Source organism: Pangasianodon hypophthalmus, chromosome 4 (genome assembly GCF_027358585.1).
Source record: "Pangasianodon hypophthalmus isolate fPanHyp1 chromosome 4, fPanHyp1.pri, whole genome shotgun sequence".
NCBI lineage: Eukaryota > Metazoa > Chordata > Actinopteri > Siluriformes > Pangasiidae > Pangasianodon > Pangasianodon hypophthalmus.
The window spans coordinates 24598496-24619137 of record NC_069713.1 but is presented as its reverse complement, the minus strand read 5'-3'; the positions used below and the strand labels follow the sequence as shown (position 1 = coordinate 24619137).

Genomic DNA, 20642 nt, shown 5'->3' with positions numbered 1-20642 from the left:
TTCTGTCCCAACAGCGTCCAGGTATGACCTCAGGGGCCCGAATGCCTCATCAAGGTGCCCCTATGGGTCCACCTGGCCCCCCGTATGGAGGAACACCCCCGATTCGGCCGGGGATGCCCAACCCCACACTGGACCCAAACCGCAAACGGCCCACCACTACCCCACCGGTACAAGCCCCGTCCGTCCAGAACCGGCCTAGAAAGTGAGTATCACGTACTTCCCGATTCTACACAGCACAACTCCATGCTTAGAATAAAGAAAACAGTGTCTTGCCTTTTTTTTAAACAAGATCCTCCTTTTTTAAATCTGAGGTCGGAAGAGTGAGTGTAATAAATTATCATCTGATTTATTATTGCTTATGTTCTGACATGAAAAGAGCAAGAGCCCTGGTAGTATGTTGGCAGTTTTCGTAATTTTGTGATGATTGTAGCCTCATTTGATATTGACCTCATCTTCAACGTGTCCTCTTCTATTCCTGCACCATCTAGTGACCAGAATGAGCATTAGTGCTGTAGTGGTTACAGCAGATGCATCTGCTATTGTAGGTGCCGTTTAATTATAGTACATAAAATATTAAGGCCAAAATTTGCCTTCCACTTACATCATCATCGGTTTGTGCCTAATCACTTCGTTCTTCCGTTCAAGAGGAGTATTATTTATGCCATGTAGCTGTCAGAGTGCTGTCATTGCTGTCTCAATGGAGCAAAAAAAATAAATTCTCCCAAAGCATCAAGCCTGGTACAAAAGAAGAATTGTTTCATTGCCCTCTCAGTGGGAGTTTTTGTACTGCTAAGTTGTTCTTTATTTAATACATTACACGTCTTTTTGTATATATATTCACAAAACCTGTTTTAACTATAGTTATTTTTACTCACTGTAGTCAAGAAAAAAACTTAAAAAACCCAGACCAAAGTCCTTTTGAGACCAAGTGATCTAGGACTCAGACTCTCCAATTAATACATGCCTTTATAGTGCATACTATAACCTGATCTCTGTAGATTCTTGGCCATGGTTTTATCTAGCCAGTGACTACTTATCCTGTAGCTTAATAGCGTTTCTGTGAAACCAAATGCTGATGTAAAGAACACTGGTGTAACCCTAGAAGCTGGTTTATTATTTGACTCAAATGTAAGTAACGTCTCTTAAACTTCATATTATCATTTGAGTAAAATAGCTTTTCTAACCTCTAATTTGGACTTTTTCAACGTTTAAATCTTTAAGTGCTTTGGCTGTGGTATATCTTGCTGATCTCTTGAAGCAGTATAGCTGATCACAAGTACTTCGTTCAGATGAGGCGCACTTGCTGTTGGCTTGAAGGATCGATCGCAGCTCAGCCAGTGGAGGACGTTTGTTTTGCGTAACTCCTAATTTTTGGAATAGTGTTCCAGAGAACATGAGGAACAGTCTGTAGATCTATAGGTGTTTTTAAATCCAGATTAAATGCATACTTGTTTATCTTGACCTATAGTTCTTGGGAGTTTTTTTTAATGTTGAATATACTTTTTATGATAATCCTTCTAGACTTGTAATTAATTCATTACTCTATGTAAGATTGGTTCAATAATTTGTCTTACCATAAAAGCCTTGTCTTTTTAATATTGTATATGTAAATTCCTTTGAAAGTTTGGACTTAAAAAGTACTACGTAAATAAAGAATTTTACTATTTAATTTATATAATTAGAGTCACAAAATTTCAACCTATAGGAAACCACTGGGATTCCAAGGAGCCAATGAGGTTTCTGCAAGACCATTGGACTTGCGAGAGGCCCAGTCTGAGCCAGCAATTGGATCCAAGTAGGCGGTTAACTATGCTGCATGTTAGACTGAGTTTGTGATTGATTTTACTTTGCTTATTAGATGGTAGCATTACTAGCATTATATGGTTCCCATGCATGTGTGCACTCCTGATAGTACCATGAGGAGTGAGGTTGATATGCTACTATTCTTCTTCCACTCCAAAAAAATGCTCCCACTCATAAACAAGTGTTTTTAAGAGAATGAATATAATCTCCTTGTATGCATGTTAGATATAATATACACCTGCCCTTGACTTAGCCATGGATGCCAATTGCATGGTCTTCTTTAGTGCACAAACATAGCCGACTGACTGCCTCTACTGTAGGTTCTCCCTTTGAAGGTTCCTTTATTGTTCTTCATCTCATATACAGCCTTCTGGGCTCCTTTACCTAGAATTTTAGCTGTGTAGTTTTCATGTGGAGCTATCATTCATCCACACATCTAAATCCACATCCCACTTCTCTATAGTTCCCAACCTCTTCAGCCCACTCAGCTGGTCTCAGAGGACCTATGTGGTCTGGGGTGGGAGCGAAGGGCTATGGGAAAGTTTATCTGTACTCAGGGGCAAATGGTTGTAGACATACATTTCCTCCATCAGGGGAGCCATATGTTTCTCAGTGATACTCTAGGAGTTTAGAAGTGTAGGAGTGGGGCTTGTTTCTTGACACGTATAATGTGTTATGATGAGGTGTGAAGAAGAGAGAGAGGTAAAGTGGATTAGTAAGCCACATACTGGTCCAAGTAAATGATGTGAATGATGTGCCGTGGGTCATGTTGTGACGCCGCCTCACAGCTCCAGGGTCTGAGGTTTAATCCTGAGCTTGAGTTACTGTCTGTGTGGAGTTTTGTATGTTCGACCTGTGTCCATGTAGGTTTCCTACATTGGGTACTCCTGTTTTTTCTAGATAACAGCGTGCCATCAAGGGTGTTTTTGTGGCTGTGTTCCCGGGATTGGTTCCAGGTCCACCACAACCCTGATCAACTTCATGTTACCAATCATGTACCTTCACATGTTCAGTCATCTTTAAACAGTCTTTCTTCATCATCAGTTTTTTTAACCAGGCATGTGTTCCATTCATTAATCAGACCAGAGAGGGTACGTGAAATAAAGATGTATTAATGTCTGTAAAAACGCTTTCCTTTCTCTCTGAGCTGCTGTCTGGTAAATAATTGGTATAAATTCATGTGTTCGCGACAAGCCTGCTACAAAAGCTGTGATGGTTCATGTTTAAAAATAACCAGGAGTAATCGTTCTATGGATGGTTTGATCTGCTGAAATACAGTACTTTGCTGGGGACCTGGTGACCCCTGCTATAAAGAATAATAAATGTGTGGAAAAAGTGTACTAATAACAGTTATCTATCTTTTGTACCTCTTGGGACTGCTTCAGACACTACTAAGCATCAGCTCCGGCACAGAGAGCAACTGAGCCGCTATTTCATAAATAGTCTGATAACAGTGCTGAGTGTTGGTGATCAGAGGGTCACGTCATTTCCTAATGTGAACCAGGACATGACACAGGTGCTCTATATGTTTAAAGGTCAGGTGAATAACCAAACTGGGACATGGTGTTGGTTATCTATACTGACAGTCTACTGAAACCTTGTCTGCAGTTAGGATGCATTGTTGAGAGCGTTAATGTATACAAAATACTCAGTGATGTTACCTCTTTCAGCAAGAAAAGCATAGATGAAAGACCAAGTGTACCATTTTTCTTGCAACAACCTAAACTTTGACTTAAGCACTTGATTAAACATCAATCCACCTAGTTAGGGTATATTGCACCCAGCTATGATTAGTGTTATTAGCAAGTTTCAGTGCCTCAGTGCACAGCTTTTATTGCCGCTCATAAGCCTTAAAACAAACGAACAACATCCTGGACTGTATGTTAATTTGTTTCTTTCAGAAAATGTTTCTTTGCATTAATCTCTTCAACATGGGTGAGCAAATCATAAAAAAAAAAGACAGCGAGCCCTCGGCTTTCGCTCTGAATCACCAGTGTGAAAACTAAATTGAGAAAAGCTTCATGCAGGAGAGAGTATAACGAGAGTACAAATTGGCTTTGCTTCAGTCCCTCCTAGTGATTCAGCACCATATTGTATCTGCATGGGTTTCACTGGATGCACAAATGCACGCACACACTCGCAAGAATATGAACGAACACCTCTTGAATCTCCAGAATTGCTTTCAATATCACACTTCCTCGCACCTTCCTACTTTTCATCCATCCAATCTCCCTTTTTCTCTGTCTCTGACCACTCTGCCCCCTCTCTCTATCTCTCTTAATGTCTCTCTCTCTCTCTCTCTCTCTCTCCCTCTCTCTCTCTCACTCACACACACATGCACACACACAGCTGGAACAATTCTGGACGGGTCCCAGTTATTCAGCAGATGGCCTGTGGACTCTGCTATCAGTCACCATAGTAACATGCTTTTCTCTCCCTCTCTCTCTCTCTGTCTCTCTCTCTTTCTCTCTTTCTCTCTCTCCTTCTTTCTTTCTGTCCCTTTTTCCCCATCCGTAGTGCCAAGAGAAGGAAAATGGCAGACAAGATTCTCCCTCAGAGGGTGAGGTGCATCACTGTGGTTATTCTTTCTCTTTGTTTGTCTGTGTCTTGAATTGTTTTTTTTTTTTTTTATTTGTGCCAAGTCAACGGTGCAGGTAAATCCGCTGGCTCCTTTTTTCCCGAGGGGAAGTAAGAAAGGGGAAGGGAGGGAATCTGGGGTCCAATGCAGGAATGTGCGCTGTAACAAGGGCACCTCTCCTGCCTTCAGCAGTGTGTGTGGTTGTTGAGTTTTTGGGGTGTGTAATGGTGCGGCGGCTGCTCTGAGAGTTCAGGTAGAGGTGGCACAGTAAAGAAAATGCCACAAAGAAAGCCATGGTGCAGCTGGGAAATGTGCATCTCTGACATAGTACTATTACAAAAAAAAAAAAAGAATGACAGGATGATTTTTGTCCCATGGTTATTTAGAATGCATGTTCTGTATTCTTTAAGCTTTATTTTTATCTTTACCAAGAGCACTAGATGCTCTGGGTTTATTGTGATTCTGAATGATGCAATACAATGAAAAATCTGGAGCGTGTTGAATAACAAGGATTATTCCTCTGTGTGAGGAAATGGCATTTTCTGGCTTGGGTTCAGTGTTTGCTAGGTTCAGCTACCAGCACTTAGTTGATGAGTTAATTACTGGGAGAGTAATAGGAAATGTCACCTTCAGAGAACTTCACCTGATCTGTTTTAGCAGCAGTTCATTTGAGAAAAATAATAAAATGATATATTCAGAACACGCTGCAGTTAGGGCCATGAGATATTAATGGCTGCTGTCATCACCCCTATTACTCACTCACGTGTCACCTCGTGCCATTAGATCCGTGAGCTGGTGCCAGAGTCGCAGGCGTACATGGACCTTTTGGCTTTTGAGCGCAAACTGGACCAAACTATTATGAGGAAGCGGGTGGATATTCAAGAGGCTCTTAAGAGACCGATGAAGGTATGTGTTATCGCTGATTATCCTGATTGGGATTGGACAAGCTTGAGTTTTAAAATGGGTCACCCATAGATGTGTAAGTAAAGAGTGAAAAAATAAATCATCTAATTACAAATTAAAGATGCATAACTCATTTTTTTTTTAAATAACGCTATGAATGGCACACAAAAGATAAATAGTTTACGATGCTTGAAAGCTGAAAGTATAAAATCTGACAAAATACTGACAATGTTACTATTCTGGATTAATATTTCCTTTATAAGCACTTTCAAATTCACCTTTACATTATCAAATCTTCATTTCGTCCTACAGCAAAAGCGGAAACTCCGACTGTACATCTCCAACACGTTTAACCCCGCTAAGCCTGATTCAGAGGACTCCGAGGGCAGCATTGCATCCTGGGAGCTAAGAGTAGAAGGCAAGCTGCTAGATGATGTGAGTGAACACCAAATTTCCCATGAAACCTTCTTCTTTTGTTTTTACACCGTACTGAGATCATTTGTTTATAACTTAGTGTTACAGTTATGTACGATTTTTATACATTAATTTATTTGCATGTTGTTCTGCACAGTTGAATTATTCAGTAAGTTTTATTCAGGCTGTTTTTTTTTAAAGTGGCAGATGTGAAAGGGCTGATATGACATTGGGCACTGCAAATACCAATGAGACTGCTTCAGTGCATTATAGCCTTGGAGAAATTTGAAAGAGAACTAGCAAGATGGTTTTGTAAATCTGTTTTTCTCTGATTCTTATGCATGGTCACTGTAAAGGACGTTTCTTTTTTCATTCCTGCATTGTGCATTGCTGAATTATATGCACATGATAAGCAATCTATTGATTTTGTAAGTGTGCGTGTGTGTGCATGTGTGTGTATACATGCCGAAATGAATACTATGTTTTTTTTTCTCTGTATTAGCCTGGAAAGCAAAAGAGGAAGTTCTCTTCTTTCTTCAAGAGCTTGGTTATTGAGCTGGATAAGGACCTATATGGCCCTGATAACCACTTAGTTGAGGTGAGAATCCATCTGTTCTTCATTCCTGCATGACTAATAAAGGGCCTTGGTGTTGACAATTATAAGAAAGGTATTTAAACTACGAGCAATCTGGGATTTCATGCTCAAAATCAACAAAGTGGTAGCTGATGCTTGGTCATGCTGCCTTTCTTAGGTTTTTAAATAGACGCTCTGAGAACAGACAGTTGTTGCCTCTAAGAGTTACCTAATTCGTAAGGCTGTGTTGTTCCAGAAATGGACTACATTAAATGTAGTTTAGAGCTAAACAATAATTTGTTGATCTAAGTTTTGTGTTAATTCAGATACTTTCCATAAGTTTTAACAAATTAGCAATTAAAAGCTTAACCTCTGATTCAGATATTGACCTGAGATTCATTTTGATTGTACACCATGATGGATTTTCCAGTTGATAAAAAGTAAACAGCAGCAAGTTACCTGTATGATCAGTCCATTTTTTTCCCCTATTTGAGTGTAAAGTGTAAAAAAAAGTTCCTTTTGTTTTACACAATAATATACTATGCTGGCATTTCAGAAATTTACCCCACCTTAGCTGCTATATTATAATAAATCCCTAAGGCCCTGTTCACGCATACGTCCTGGGTGATCCGCTCATAAGTGGACAGTCCTAAGTACTGGTGTGAACGGAGTTCTGTGTGGCTTGGAGACGCATTGTGATCTGATCACTCAAGCCACCTTCAGAGATGCTTTGGAACGCATATGACAACATAAAATTTGTAGTGTGAATGCAAATGCGTCTCGATGCATCCCTGACAGCAGCGTAGGACCACCTAATCAACTGCGTCATTACCCTAGCTGGAAAATACGTAATCATTGCAACACTTTTCAGAAATTGCACTGAACAGTAGAGTTGCGATGCTATAACATCAGAGACGAAAGCAGCAGCTTTTCGTGGCTTCTTTCGCTGTCTTGTCTCCGATTCATTTATAAGTTTCCTTAGCATGCCATGCAATTACAACGTTTGAAACAGCGCATACAGCTACATGAGATAAAATTTGCAGGACATTACTGCCGAGAACAAATACAGTGACAGACTGACGTGTGTGACAGTCTTCCTCTTGCAGAAGTGATGTATGAAATTCGATCACAAGTGGTCACTGGAGACTCAATTATAATGCCAAGTATAAAAAGCTGTGTGTTTTGGCTGTCCACTTGTTATCAGATCACTTGAGACAGATGTTATTACCAGGTGTGAACAGGACCTCTGTTTCAAATAATAGAGTAAATGGATTAAAGTTATTGTAAAAGTAGTTATTGAGGTTTATTGTAAAATTAAAACCAGGATTAAATCATTGGGAAAATGCAGCCCTGATGCCTGATGGGTGGGTGGGATGACACACACTCTCCCCTGTCAGTCAGCGACACACTAACTAGTTGTGGGCGTCTGTGAGCTCACGAAGATAGATACAACTTTAGATAGATACAACTTTATTGTCATTGCACAGTACAGGTACTCAGCAGCGAAATGCAGATTAACAAAGTGCAGGTTGAATATGTAAATATATATATATGTATATATTGGGTTGAATATATATATATATATATATATATATGTGTGTGTGTGTGTGTACAATAAATAACAGTGAGTATGTGCAGAAGCTATTGAATAGATAACAGTATGAATGGTAAATTACACTATGTTATAGTAAGAGAGCAGTTAGCGCTTTTCTCTGAGAGTGTTATGCTGCACTGTGACGTAGAATGAGCAGGTTAAATATTAAGCTCAACCCCGTCTCTGCCTCTTTTGTAGACTTTTTGTACGCTTTAGGAACTTGAAGGTTGCAGTCTAGCTCTCTACCCTTCTATATACACGGTTTCAGCAGGACCACTGGCACAATGAGCTTTTTGGAGCAAATAAAGTTCCTGGTTTAAACATTCACAGCATCACTTTGTTAAAAGTTGTTAGAGCGTTTCCATAGCAATATCTTACATAAACCATTGCCCATGACACTTTAGAGCAATGGCACTGAAGCAAGAATCAAACTTAAAGCACAATTTTTTTAAAAAAAAGTGCATGGTTGAAGGCAAAAACATCAAATCTCTTAAAAATACTGCACTTGCGAAACTCAGCTTCTCACTTTTTTCTCTTTTTTTTTTTTTTTTAAATAATCCCAAGCTATATATATATATGGACAGACATGTACAGACACACATGTGGGCTTTTTGTACTTACAGGAAATGTGATAAATGTGATGTTCTTTTTTTATGTTCACTTTTTCCTCTAAAGCTATTTTAAAATTTTGTAGAAATGGTTTCCAAATTTCTTTGGATTTTGACTGAAGCAGATCAGACTTTTTACTGATAATCTTTCAGACGGCTTATTGTATTGTTGTTTTCCAATTTAATAGGATAGTTCAGCTTAATATTTGACTTCAGATTGTGACTTCAGATTGTGGTTTGGAAGGGAAAACTCAGTTTCACTGGTGCTGTTAATGTAAGCCTGAGCTTTTACTTCTACTTCCTTTGTTTACTTAGTATTTACGGATTTTTTTATATTTATGGATAGCTGACAGCCTATAGTCTGATCAGTATGCTTCTGTGGAAGAGGTCTTCATCTCCCCGTTAGCATTGTCTTGCTTTCAAACCGATTTCTTTGCCTCCTGTTTTGTTTGACGATGTCACAGGTTTGCAAAAAAGGATTTTTTTTTGTCTGTTTATTCACGCTGCTTCATACTGTCCTTGGTGCCTGCAGGTTTTTATCAAACCACATACCAGACTGGGGTGTGTAATAAAACAGTGATTTACCTGCTTAGAGAGGCCTTGAAAGCTCATCCTCTGTCCAATAACACTAAGTGAGTTGAGCTATGAGTCACTGTCATTATGATTGGGGGACCACTGGGAGGTCATAGTTTCAGCAAAAACAAGTGCCTATAAAGGTTCTTGGTATTAAAGAGGTTCAGTTGAACTCTGGACAAACAGAATTTCATCAAAAAGCCATTTTAATAATGATGGTATTTGCTAACTAGATCCACAGACGAGTCCAATTCAAAGTCTTTGAATCATGAGCACGACACACAGGCAGACTGGTTAGACTTTGCAGAGCAAATTACTTGCTCAAACTCATTGCTCCAGTTGTACTCTCCTGAAACGTCCCCTCCGAAAGTATTGGAACAGCAAGGCCAAATCTTTTGTTTTTGCTGAACACCAAAGACATTTAGGTTCAAGATCAAAAGATGAATGAGACGGTAGATCAGAATTTCAGCTTTAATTTCCTGATATTTACATCTAGATGTGTTAAACAACTTAGAACATGGCACCTTTTGTTTGAACCCACCCATTTTTCATGTGATCAGAAATATTGGAACACGTGACTGACAGGTGTGTCTTGTTGCCCATGTGTCCTGTTAGATTGATTGTTTAAACAATTAACTACTCTTAGTTTGAGCCCTGGGTTTCACCTGTGAAGACTGCATTTGTTGTTAAAAAGGATAAACCAACATGTAGACCAGAGAGCTGTCTATGGGAGAAAAGCAAGCCATTTTGAAGCTGAGAAAAGAGGGAAAATCGATCAGGGCCATTGCCCAAGCATTTCGGAATGTACTGAAAAAGAAAGAAACCACTGATGTACTAACAGCCAGACTTTGAAGAGGTCGGCCAAGGAAAACTACAGCAGCTGATGACAGAAACATTGTGAGAGCTGTGAAGAAACACCCAGAATTATGACAGTCAGTGACATCACCAACAACCTCCACAGTGCAGGGGTGGAGGTATCACAATCCACCATTCTAAGAAGACTTCGAGAGCATAAATAAAGAGGCCATAGCACAAGATGCAAACCACTCATCAGCAGTAAGAATCAGAAGGCCCGATTGGAATTCGCAAAGAAATACAGAGATGAGTCACAAAAGTGATGGAACCAAGATTAACCTCTACCAAAGTGATGGAAAAGCCAAACTGTGGAGAAAAAGGATCTGCTCATGATCCAAAATACACAAACTCATTGGTCAAGCATGGTGGAGGTAGTGTCATGGCTTGGGCTTGCAAGGCTGCTTCTGGAACGGGCTCACTAATCTTTATTGATGATGTAACTCATGATGGTAGCAGCAGAATGAATACTGAAGTCTACAGAAACATTCTGTCTGCCAATTTACAGAGAAATGCATCCAATCTAATTGGGAGGAACTTCATCATACAGCAAGACAATGACCCAAAACATACTGCAAACACAACAAAGGACGTCATTGGGGAGAAAAAAGTGGAACGTTTTAGACTGGCCAAGTCAATCACCACACCTTAACCCAGCTGAGCATGCATTTTACCTCCTGAAGAGGAGACTGAAGGGAGAAACCCCCCAAAACAAACAACAACTGAAAGAAAATGCGGTACAAGCCAGGAAAAGCATCACAAAAGAAGAATGCAACAGTTTGGTGGTGTCAGTGGGTCGCCAGCTTGATGCAGTTATTGCAAGCAAGAGATATGCAACCAAATATTAAATGTAATTTACTTAGGTGCCATGTTCTAAGTTGTTGAACACATCTAGATATAAATATCAGAAAATGAAAGGTGAAATTTTGATCTATCTTCTCATATTCATCTTTTGATCTCAAACTCAAATCTCTTCAGTGTATAGCAAAAATAAAAGAATTGTGCTTGCCATTGTAGTACTTTAGGAATGGACTGTGTGTAATTCTTGGTGCATTGTACTGTACTCTCTCCAACAGTGGCATCGCACTCCCACAACGCAGGAGACGGATGGCTTCCAGGTGAAGAGGCCTGGAGACGTGAATGTGCGGTGCACGCTGCTCCTCATGCTCGATTACCAGGTGTGAGCCATACTACTGGATGATAGTACACATTACTCACCATACAGTACCCACTAGTTTTATTACATTTTAATGCAACAAAACTTTTGTAGGAACCTAAACAGACATTCAGAATTATCATAAATCACTTCTAGCACTGTGTCAGGGTAGTGCCGAATGGTGCAGGAGTGCACTACCCATCAACCCCTGCACGTCACATGATTTTACAACACGTTCACTGATCGCTCACACTGTTTCCTGTTTTACCTAATTTATGTCAATATTTAAGTTCCGGATCCTGTGTGTCTCAATGGCTGCGCTTACATGCACATCAAATTGGGTTTAAGGTCTATATTTGCGTTGCAGCCATATTCTGAATACGATTTTTATATGCATACAGGCATCGGAACATTCCTGTATGTATGGTTATTGTAAATATGCCTGAGTTGCCATTCCTAAATACGTAACCTACAGCTAAGCATCTGCTAGCACCCACTTCTTTGCAGACTGAGCATGTGCATATATCTCCTTTCAGTGGATTTTCAGAATAAGGTGTTCATATGCAACAAATTTCCGATTAAAACGGGCATATTCCAGGGATGGGAATCAAAATTTGCGGAATCAGAATATTGTCTTAATCTTAATCAGGCAATCAGATTGCGGCATTTACATGAATCAGTACTAATTAGAATATTGCCAAATTCTGATTAATATCAGAATACTGATGTGCATGTAAACATAGCCAATGTCACACTTTTGTTGTTGCTGTTGTCGCTCGTTTTTGTTTGGTTGCGATTGCCCAGCAGACGCTTAGGTATAGAAGGCTGCTGATATTGTAGTAACCAGCATGGACAGCTAGAGAAAGAAATAAACATATTCCCTACTGTTATTCATAAAGTAAAATATTTTGATTGATATGTAAGGAATAACACACGACAGACCATGCTGTTGTGTGAAAATAATGCACAAATGATTTGCTCAATCTCATTATTCCAGTTGTATGGTCTCTCTCTCTCTCTCTCTCAAAAAAAAAAAAAAAGAGCCTATCATTTTACTGAGAAACTGGAAAGTGTAAACTCCTCTGTCCTGAAGACTTTCTTGAGTTGGGAAACTTTGACTGTTACAAAGTGTATACGATTGCATCTCCTTCCATACATGTTAAATAAATGTCTCCTAACAAAAAAAACGTCACCACATTAACGATTATACATTTTACTGTATTAAACAACATAAACAACACCACGTTTTTATAAATCCATTTATTATTTGTCCTAGATTATGTGGCGTGTTCACTGTACAAGTGTATCAGCTGTTAACATTAGAATGAGCGCATTAAACCTTACATTCATGTTACAGCTGGAACTACTGTAAGTCATGCTGTTACAGATATGGACAAATTTGTTGGTATTGTTCCACAGAAAAAGAAGAACCCACAGTTTTCTCTGAAATAACTTGAAACTGACAAAAGTAATTGGCATCCATGATGGAACCCTTAACTTCATATTTTGTTGCACAACGTTTAGAGGCAATCGCTGCAAACAAGTGATTTCTGTAGCTCTCAGTGTGACTTCTGCACCTGTCAACAGGTAGTTTGTGCCACTCTTCCTGAGCAAACTGCTCCAGCTGTCTCAGGTTTGAAGGGTGCCTTTTCCAGACTGCATGTTTCAGCTCCTTCCATAGATGTTCGATAGGATTCAGATCAGGGCTCATAGAAGGCCACTTCAGAATAGTCCAATGTTAGCCATTCCTGGGTGTTTGTAGCTGTGTGTTTTGGGTTATTATCCTGTTGGAGGACCCCTGACCTGTGACAGAGACAGTGCTTTCTGACACTTGGCAGTACGTTTCGCTCCAGAATGCCTTGATAGTCTTGAGATTTAATTGTGCCCTGTGAGATTTAATTCAGACGCAGCAAAGGAGCCCCAAAACTTAACTGAGCCTCCTCCATGTTTTACAGTAGATATGGAGTTCTTTTTCTTGAAAGCTTGATTTTTTCATCAGTGAACACAAAGCTGATATGACTTGCCAAAAAGCTCCAGTTTTGTCTCATCTATATAAAAGGTCATTCTCCCAGAAGTATGGTGGCTTGGCAGTATGCATTTTAGCAAATTCCAGTCTGGCTTTTTTATGTTTTTCTTTCAGCAGTGGAGTCCTCCTGGGTCTTTTTCTATTGAGCCATCTGTCACTCAAAATGTGACGGATGCTGCGATCAGACACTGATGTACCTTGACCTTGGAGTTCGGCTTGTATCTCTTTGGAAGTTTTCCTTGGCTCTTTATCTACCATTTGCACTATCCTTCTGTTCCGCCTGGGTCGATTTTCCTCTTGCATCTGCATCCAAGGAGGTTGGCTACAGTCCCTACCTTCTTAATAATATTTGCAGCTGTAGTCACGGGAACATCAAGCTGCTTGGAGATGGTCTTATAGCTTTTACCTTTAACATGCTTGTCTATAATTTTCTTTCTGATCTCCTCAGACAACAGTCTCCACTGCTTTCTCTGGTCCATGTTCAGTGGGATGCATACAATGAACAGCAGAGTGACTACTTTTCTCCATTTAAATAGGCTGTATGACTTCAAGATTGAAGACGTGTGATACTAAATAAAGAAAACAGTTAGCTTGAAATATGACTATAATCGGAATATTTATCATATTTTCTAGGGGTACCAACAAATCTGTTCAGGCCGTTTTAGAATATCTTTGTATGATAAGCAATAATTTTTCTCTTTTCACACTTTCTTTGCTTTACTCTATGACTTACCAAAGGCACGCTGGTATACATGAGACAATTGCTTTTAATTTAATCACTTTTCAGGAAGAATGAAGCACTGTTTCAATGAGCTGTAAGGGTACCAACAAATTTGTCCACATCTGTATACAAACATAATGCACACCTACTGATGGATCAGATTCGAGAATTCAGCTGTGCTGTAGTATAAGAATGTATAATATAACACACTCCAGTTGATTTGTACTTTATCATGGCTCTACCCACCTTCATGGTCTAACTCTAGCAGGCACTAATTCCTCCCCATTCCCATGACCTGCTGCACTACGCGCATTGACCAAAAGCACAATCTGGCCTTTGGTAGAAATTATTTTTACTAGGCAAAATTAAAATAATCTGGTGAACCAGTGATGTGTCATGCTTAAATATTGGTTTGGCAAATTAATAGTTCATTTTGGATTGTGGCAATGCTAAGATTTACCAGAGCACCCACAGGAAAATCTGGTACTTCTAAAAGCTCACAGAATGCAGTGATTAAAATTGAGGTTTATTAGCGAATTCACAGGTATTTCTAGTACTGGCCATTGCTATTCTGACAAGTAGCTGAAAAGAATTATGGAATTACTTTTGCCATTCAGGGTAAAAGTGACCCTGACTTCAAAACTGACCATAATGTGCCTTAGAAGATGGCTGTCCTCATGCTACCATGTGAATCTCCCATCTACCCATAAATGTGGACTACTCAGAGAACTGCCTCCCAAATAATGCCACAGATGTCCATTATAAGAATATTGTGCATGTTGATTATCAGGGTATATGATTTCACTTTTTTTAATACATGCCATTATTGATTTGAAGCTTTCATAGCTTATGGCAGATTCTTTTATTCTGTACAGGAACATTGTTTGAATGGGGGTGCTTGAATTCTTGGGTCACTCCCATGTTTTTCACAAAATGCTCAAAGGCCATTTTCATGCTAATTGCATTTGCCACTTGGAAATCTCAACTTCTGCATGAATGGAAATTAACTGTAATGGGTGAGCCATCAACCTAGGTGTTGATGGTTTTTAATGTGCAATGGCTGACCGTGTGACACATTAACACTTCTGATAGCAAGTCTGTATCAGGGCTCAAGTTTGCTCCCAGTTCCAGTAACTTGTGACCACATTTTTTTTGCAATGAAAAAAAAACTAAGAATTGCAATGAAAAAGACTAAGAAGAAAAACTTCCCTTTGTAAAGTAGTGATAAGTTGTGATATCAATTGCATTATAAAGTGACTTTTTGCTGGCCCACTTATACTGCTATATGATTTTGTGACCGGCCTTGTTGGTGCCTTTTATGTGACTGTTTTATCCCCTTCCTCAAGCCACCCCAGTTTAAGCTGGACCCTCGGCTTGCTCGGCTGCTGGGCATCCACACACAGACCCGCTCCTGCATCATCCAGGCCCTGTGGCAGTATGTCAAGACTAACAAGCTGCAGGACTCCCACGAAAAGGAATACATTAGCTGTGACAAGTACTTCCAGCAGGTACTTCAGTACTTTTAACACTTAGTGTCTAGCAAAATGACAGCATAATTATCAGTGTCCTTATTAAATGAATAACAGCATACAGCATGTTTGTTTGGCCATCTTTTGCTTTGTTATATTCTCATTTTTCTTGAGTATATATGGTTTATCCTAGTGCATACTGTTACTGCCACTAAGGTTCTGTCTGAGGCAGTATAACATTACACCAGAGGTGTACAAAATCTGGCCTCAGGGCCAAATGCGGACTGTGGACAGATGTTAATCGACCCGCAGCTTCTCTCTTAGAATGTATGAAATAATGGCAATTTTTTTCCTTTTACCTGACAGTGGCAGCACACTGTTAACACAGTTAACAGCTCACTGCAAGAGCCTTTTTTCTCTGACTACACCTCCAAATTAATTTATTGAATGGTAGTATCTCAAGGCTACAGACAAAAGATGCAATGTTCACAGTGAGAAGGGGTGATTTGAAAAGAGCTGGAAACAAGAATACTTTTCGTCAAGAGCAGTACCAAATGCTTGTGCCATGTATGTCAAAAGACTGTCGTGCTAATTAAGTTGAGGGAATTTAATATCATGAGGCATTACGAAACAAATCATGAGCATACAAAAATATTCAGAGGGTGTGAGGGCAGAGAACCTGCCACAGCTGGAAGCTGGAATCAAGGCAGAAGCAACTTTTTATCAGAGCAAACAGGGTGCAGAGCATTACTAGAGCTAAGAAGTGGTGATGCTTCCAACAGCTATACATGGAAAACCTTTCGTGAATCCTTGAAAGAGTCCTTAACTAAAGCAGTCAGTGTCATTTGTCCAGTCAAGAAGCACAAATTTATGAAATTTATGAATATCTTCTTGTGTCTTACAACTAAAGGTGTCAGGTGATACCCTGCTGCAGTTAATATAAAATTAAATTCACTATATTGGAGCTCTAAAATAATATTTTCATGACTGGCCCTCAGGTATTTTGATGAAGTCTAATCCGGCCCCCTTTGAAAAAAGTTTGGACACCCGTGCGTTCTACTAACCCTTTTTTAGTGTTTTAAAATTCTGTGTAATACTTTACAGCTCATACTCAAGTCATTACTTGGTTGATCTTTTTTCTCCTACTTCATTTTCTTTTAAGAAACAGTAGGCCCAGTTTAACCTGATTAAAATAAAAAGCTTTTTAGTCTGGCTACTGGAGCACATGAGAATTTACACTACAAATGTAATGTGGCCTTATGCAACCCTGACATGTGGTCGAAATGTGTAACTGATGTTACCAGGTCTGAACATGGTCTTAGCTAAAGTGGTCTTGCTCATGTTGCAGATCTTCGACTGCCCGCGTCTGAAGTTTAGTGAGATTCCTCAGCGGCTCACTAACCTGCTGCTGCCCCCTGACCCGATCGTGATCAACCATGTCATCAGGTACTAAATGGTTTTAACTCAAGTGTGCACGTCTAAGGAGCCTCTTCTGGAGTTTTTTTTTTTTTTTATCAGTTAAGACATTATGTACATTATGTTTAACAGTGTGGACCCCAATGACCACAAGAAGACAGCCTGTTATGACATAGACGTCGAGGTGGACGATCCTCTAAAGACCCAGATGAACGGTTTTCTGCTCTCAACTGCTAATCAGCAGGAGATAGCGTCACTAGACAACAAGGTCAGACCTCCACAGCAAGAGCTGCTCTATCATTTGGTGCTGATTTGAAGGGAATAAGACACTGGGCATGCTGTTATTTAAAAAATTAGTAATAAAATAATAATAATAATAGAAGGATTATTACTGTTACAACCCTGAAGTTGATTATTTTCAAATACAGTATGTCCTGAAATGTCTTATTACTGTTATACTAACACTATAACACGATACCAACATATTTGCCAACACTAACCGTTTTTATTTATTAAAGAACGACACATTGTACGTTTTATCTATTTATAGTTAAACGTCTGTGGAACAAGTTAGTTCCTGTTATCACTTATATTATAGTAGCTATAAATGGTCATTCCCTCACCAGATTCTTTTTTTAATCACTTTCTTTATGTTAATAAGACTGGCAGAGTAATTTCAGGTTACCATTAAACCACAAAGCCCCTGTCCTGAACACTTTCCCGGTTCTGTAAACTTAATCTAACACTGTTAACACTGGAGACTCCTTCCACAAATGCTAAAATCTCCTGTGATAGTACTTATTATAGAAAAAGATAACATATTTAAACAAGAGCATGAAGTACCACCAGCACTGCTGTCAGAGCTCCTGTTCTAGAAAGTTAATCAGCATCTTCTGACCAATCAGAATCAAGAATGTGTGGCATAATAACTGTATGTGGTATAATAACTTGATCTCCATTCTCTCACTGTGATTTTCTACAAGATGTCTTGATGTCACAGTGTATACAGATGCACTTTTTTCTCTTGAATTATCCCACATTTTGACACACGTTTTTATGGTTGCTCAGATCCATGAGACCATTGAATCCATCAACCAGCTGAAGATCCAGAGAGATTTCATGCTCAGTTTCTCCAGAGATCCCAAGGGCTACATTCAGGACTGGATCTGTTCACAAAACCGAGACCTTAAGGTCAGAACGCTGTTCTGTTCAAAGCCTACTGAAAATATACACACAGTTTCTTTCTTATAACCAGCAATTAGGCCAAGCATGTACACATTGTGCTAAACTTCATAAAGTCCTGAATTTGAATGAAATATAATTTTAAGAAATGTGATTCATAATAGTTTCTTTAATATGGTTTATTGTGATAAAGTAAAAATTTACCCTGATCTATTTCGGTTGAGGTTTCCAACATAGCACTGAACTGGTGTGGATTGACAAGAGAACTAAGTTACAAAATACGCCTGTGTTCTGATTTGCTATTCAAGCTCAAACAACTTTTCAAAAATTCACCAGATTACTTCTGACGTGAGCCAAGCCCTACTAAGGGTACAGCACAATCTGTACAATCTAAACAAACTGTTTTACTGGCACTGTAATTGCTTATAAAACCGTGATTATGATTTACTTGTACAGCTAATGACTGATGTGGTGGGAAACCCAGAGGAGGAAAGAAGAGCAGAGTTTTATAACCAGCCCTGGTCTCAAGAAGCTGTGAGTCGCTACTTTTACTGCAAGGTGAGTGGAAATGATACACGCTGACATGTAACTACTGCAAGAATGATGTGGAATAAAAGTTATATATACCATATATGATGTTATATTTTATATATAACCAATAATGTTCATAAACACCATTCCCACCAGCTAATTCTAATACACTGGAATGTTCAATAAATCTTGATAGCACAACTTTGTATTTCCAATTACTCTGCATGTCCAAAACAGTGGAAATTCAATTCAGTTCAGTTTAATTTGTACAGTCATTTTAATGAGCAAACCAGAGACAACAGTGGCAAGGAAAAACCTCCTGAGACGACATGAGGAAGAAGCATTCAGAGCTGATATCTTGCATAATTCCAAATATGTGTGTGAAACACTATTTTCCCTGCAGTGGAAGTTCATTTATCATAATTTACAACTTCATTAACAGTGAATATAGAGCAATACACTGTCATTAGATATTACAGTGTTCTGATATATATCGAAAGGAGCAACAGGGCATTTTACAATGATTTAAAACTTTTATTGTTTTTCTTTTTTTTTCTAAAACAGATCCAACAACGAAGACAAGAACTCGAACAGGCTTTGGCAATGCGCACCACTTAAACACGTCATCAATTTGGAGCAAAACTTACCAGCACATTTATTTGCCGAATAATCCCGGGAATTTGAATCTAGTGAAGAATCTCCAACATACTGGACAACTTTCCCGGTATCCTTGAACATTATAAAACACTACTGGCAACTGGCACTATTTGTTATTTATTGGAAAGTTTGTATATGGCATTACAGTTCAGTGTTCAGTTTGTAAGTATTATCTAAAAAAAAGTGATAATAATAAATTAAAAAAAAAAGACTTTTTTGGAAAATTCTTACGCCACAAACCAGAGTAAAACAAAGCCAAACATTTTACTGGCTGCACAAAAATGTGAGAAACGTCTTTTTTTTTTTAATTTGATCGAATGTTTTGTACTGCAAAATATTGTCTCTTTTGGCTAAGAATGAGTTTAAGCCTTGGATAAGAGGAAAAGAAATGTGTACTGTGAAGTTCCACTTTTTGTTTGTCAGCAGTATTTGGTATTAGTGTGTGTGTGTATATGTGTTAACAGTACTGGATGTGTTGCGCATCACTTTACATTCTGCTTTATCTTCGTTCATGATCTACTGTGTGTCCGTGAACTGAAGCACTGTGTAAACATTTCTCTGTAGGTCATAAAAGAACGTTTACCATGACTGAGGCTTCACTAGGCTAGAACGAAGCAGATTTGGATTTGCTAGGATATGGATGTCTGCTTTCACATTTCTGTACACTTGCCTGTGAATACAGATTGAAAGCCTTTTTACTTGGGTGGTGTGAGCACATGTGAGGACCTAATGGAGAAAAACTTTAGAGGATGATACTTTGCTATTTTTTTCCAGTACTGTCATGATCAGTGACTTTACATATCATTTTTTCAATGGCTTTAGAATATGGCCTCAATGTTGTCAGAGATCTGTTAGAATCACACCAGTGCATGTTGCATGAGAACATACAGGCCTGTTTTTAGGAAACAGCTTAGCATGAATCAGTCAGCATTGTAACTTTGTTGCCTTAAAAGCTTACTGAGGATGCAGATAAAAAAAAAAAAAAAGCATTTACCAAAGTTTAAGTGTAGGTCAATTTTAATTTCAGTATCATTATTAAATATTTTATTTTGGGTAGATAAGGTCATATGTATACACTCAGTCACGATAGTTTGAGGGAACGATGATGTTCATGGCACTACCTTTTTACCTATGAGACGGATCATTCATAGGTTACTGTGGTCTAAAGGGTGTTTGAGTCACCTGAATAGTCACGTATGTAATATATATATAAGGTACTGGTGTGATGTGGCATTGAAACTGCTAAGAAAAAATGAATGTCAAATTTATTAATTCTGGGACACCTGGTCCTGTAATTTTTCTAAGAATGTTCTTTATTTATAGTAATAAAAATGGTGTTCTCATGTTGCAAACATTTGATAAGTGTAAATGAATAAATGCATTTGTTTCATCAGTGTGTGTGAAATGATTTACTTTACTATTTTCTTCTTTATATGTTCTCTGTATGCTTGTGCAATGGCTCTGATCGATTTTCCCTCTTTTCTCAGCTTCAGAATGGGTTGCTTTTCTCCCATAGGCAGCTCTCTGGTCTACATGTTGGTTTGTCCTTTTTTAACAACAAATGCAGTCTTCACAGGTGAAACCC

General features: G+C 38.8%; 1 protein-coding gene across 4 annotated transcripts in view; it reads left to right on the top strand.

The window, feature by feature from the left end:
• smarcd3a (SWI/SNF related, matrix associated, actin dependent regulator of chromatin, subfamily d, member 3a) overlaps positions 1-20450 on the top strand; it is a 29663-nt gene extending 9213 nt beyond the window's left edge. For 3 of the 4 annotated variants that reach the window (XM_026935830.3, XM_026935829.3, XM_053233173.1), the window contains exons 2-14: positions 15-202; positions 1706-1795; positions 4321-4363; positions 5165-5287; positions 5597-5719; positions 6201-6296; positions 10976-11077; positions 15149-15310; positions 16620-16717; positions 16820-16955; positions 17756-17878; positions 18326-18427; positions 18965-20450. In XM_026935830.3, coding sequence (XP_026791631.1) covers positions 15-202; positions 1706-1795; positions 4321-4363; positions 5165-5287; positions 5597-5719; positions 6201-6296; positions 10976-11077; positions 15149-15310; positions 16620-16717; positions 16820-16955; positions 17756-17878; positions 18326-18427; positions 18965-19018 — 1440 coding nt within the window. In that variant the 3' untranslated portion in view covers positions 19019-20450. The remainder of the gene's footprint in view (positions 1-14; positions 203-1705; positions 1796-4320; positions 4364-5164; positions 5288-5596; positions 5720-6200; positions 6297-10975; positions 11078-15148; positions 15311-16619; positions 16718-16819; positions 16956-17755; positions 17879-18325; positions 18428-18964) is intronic. The other variant, XM_026935831.3, reaches the window with a different exon arrangement.
• Positions 20451-20642: the final 192 nt, after the last annotated feature.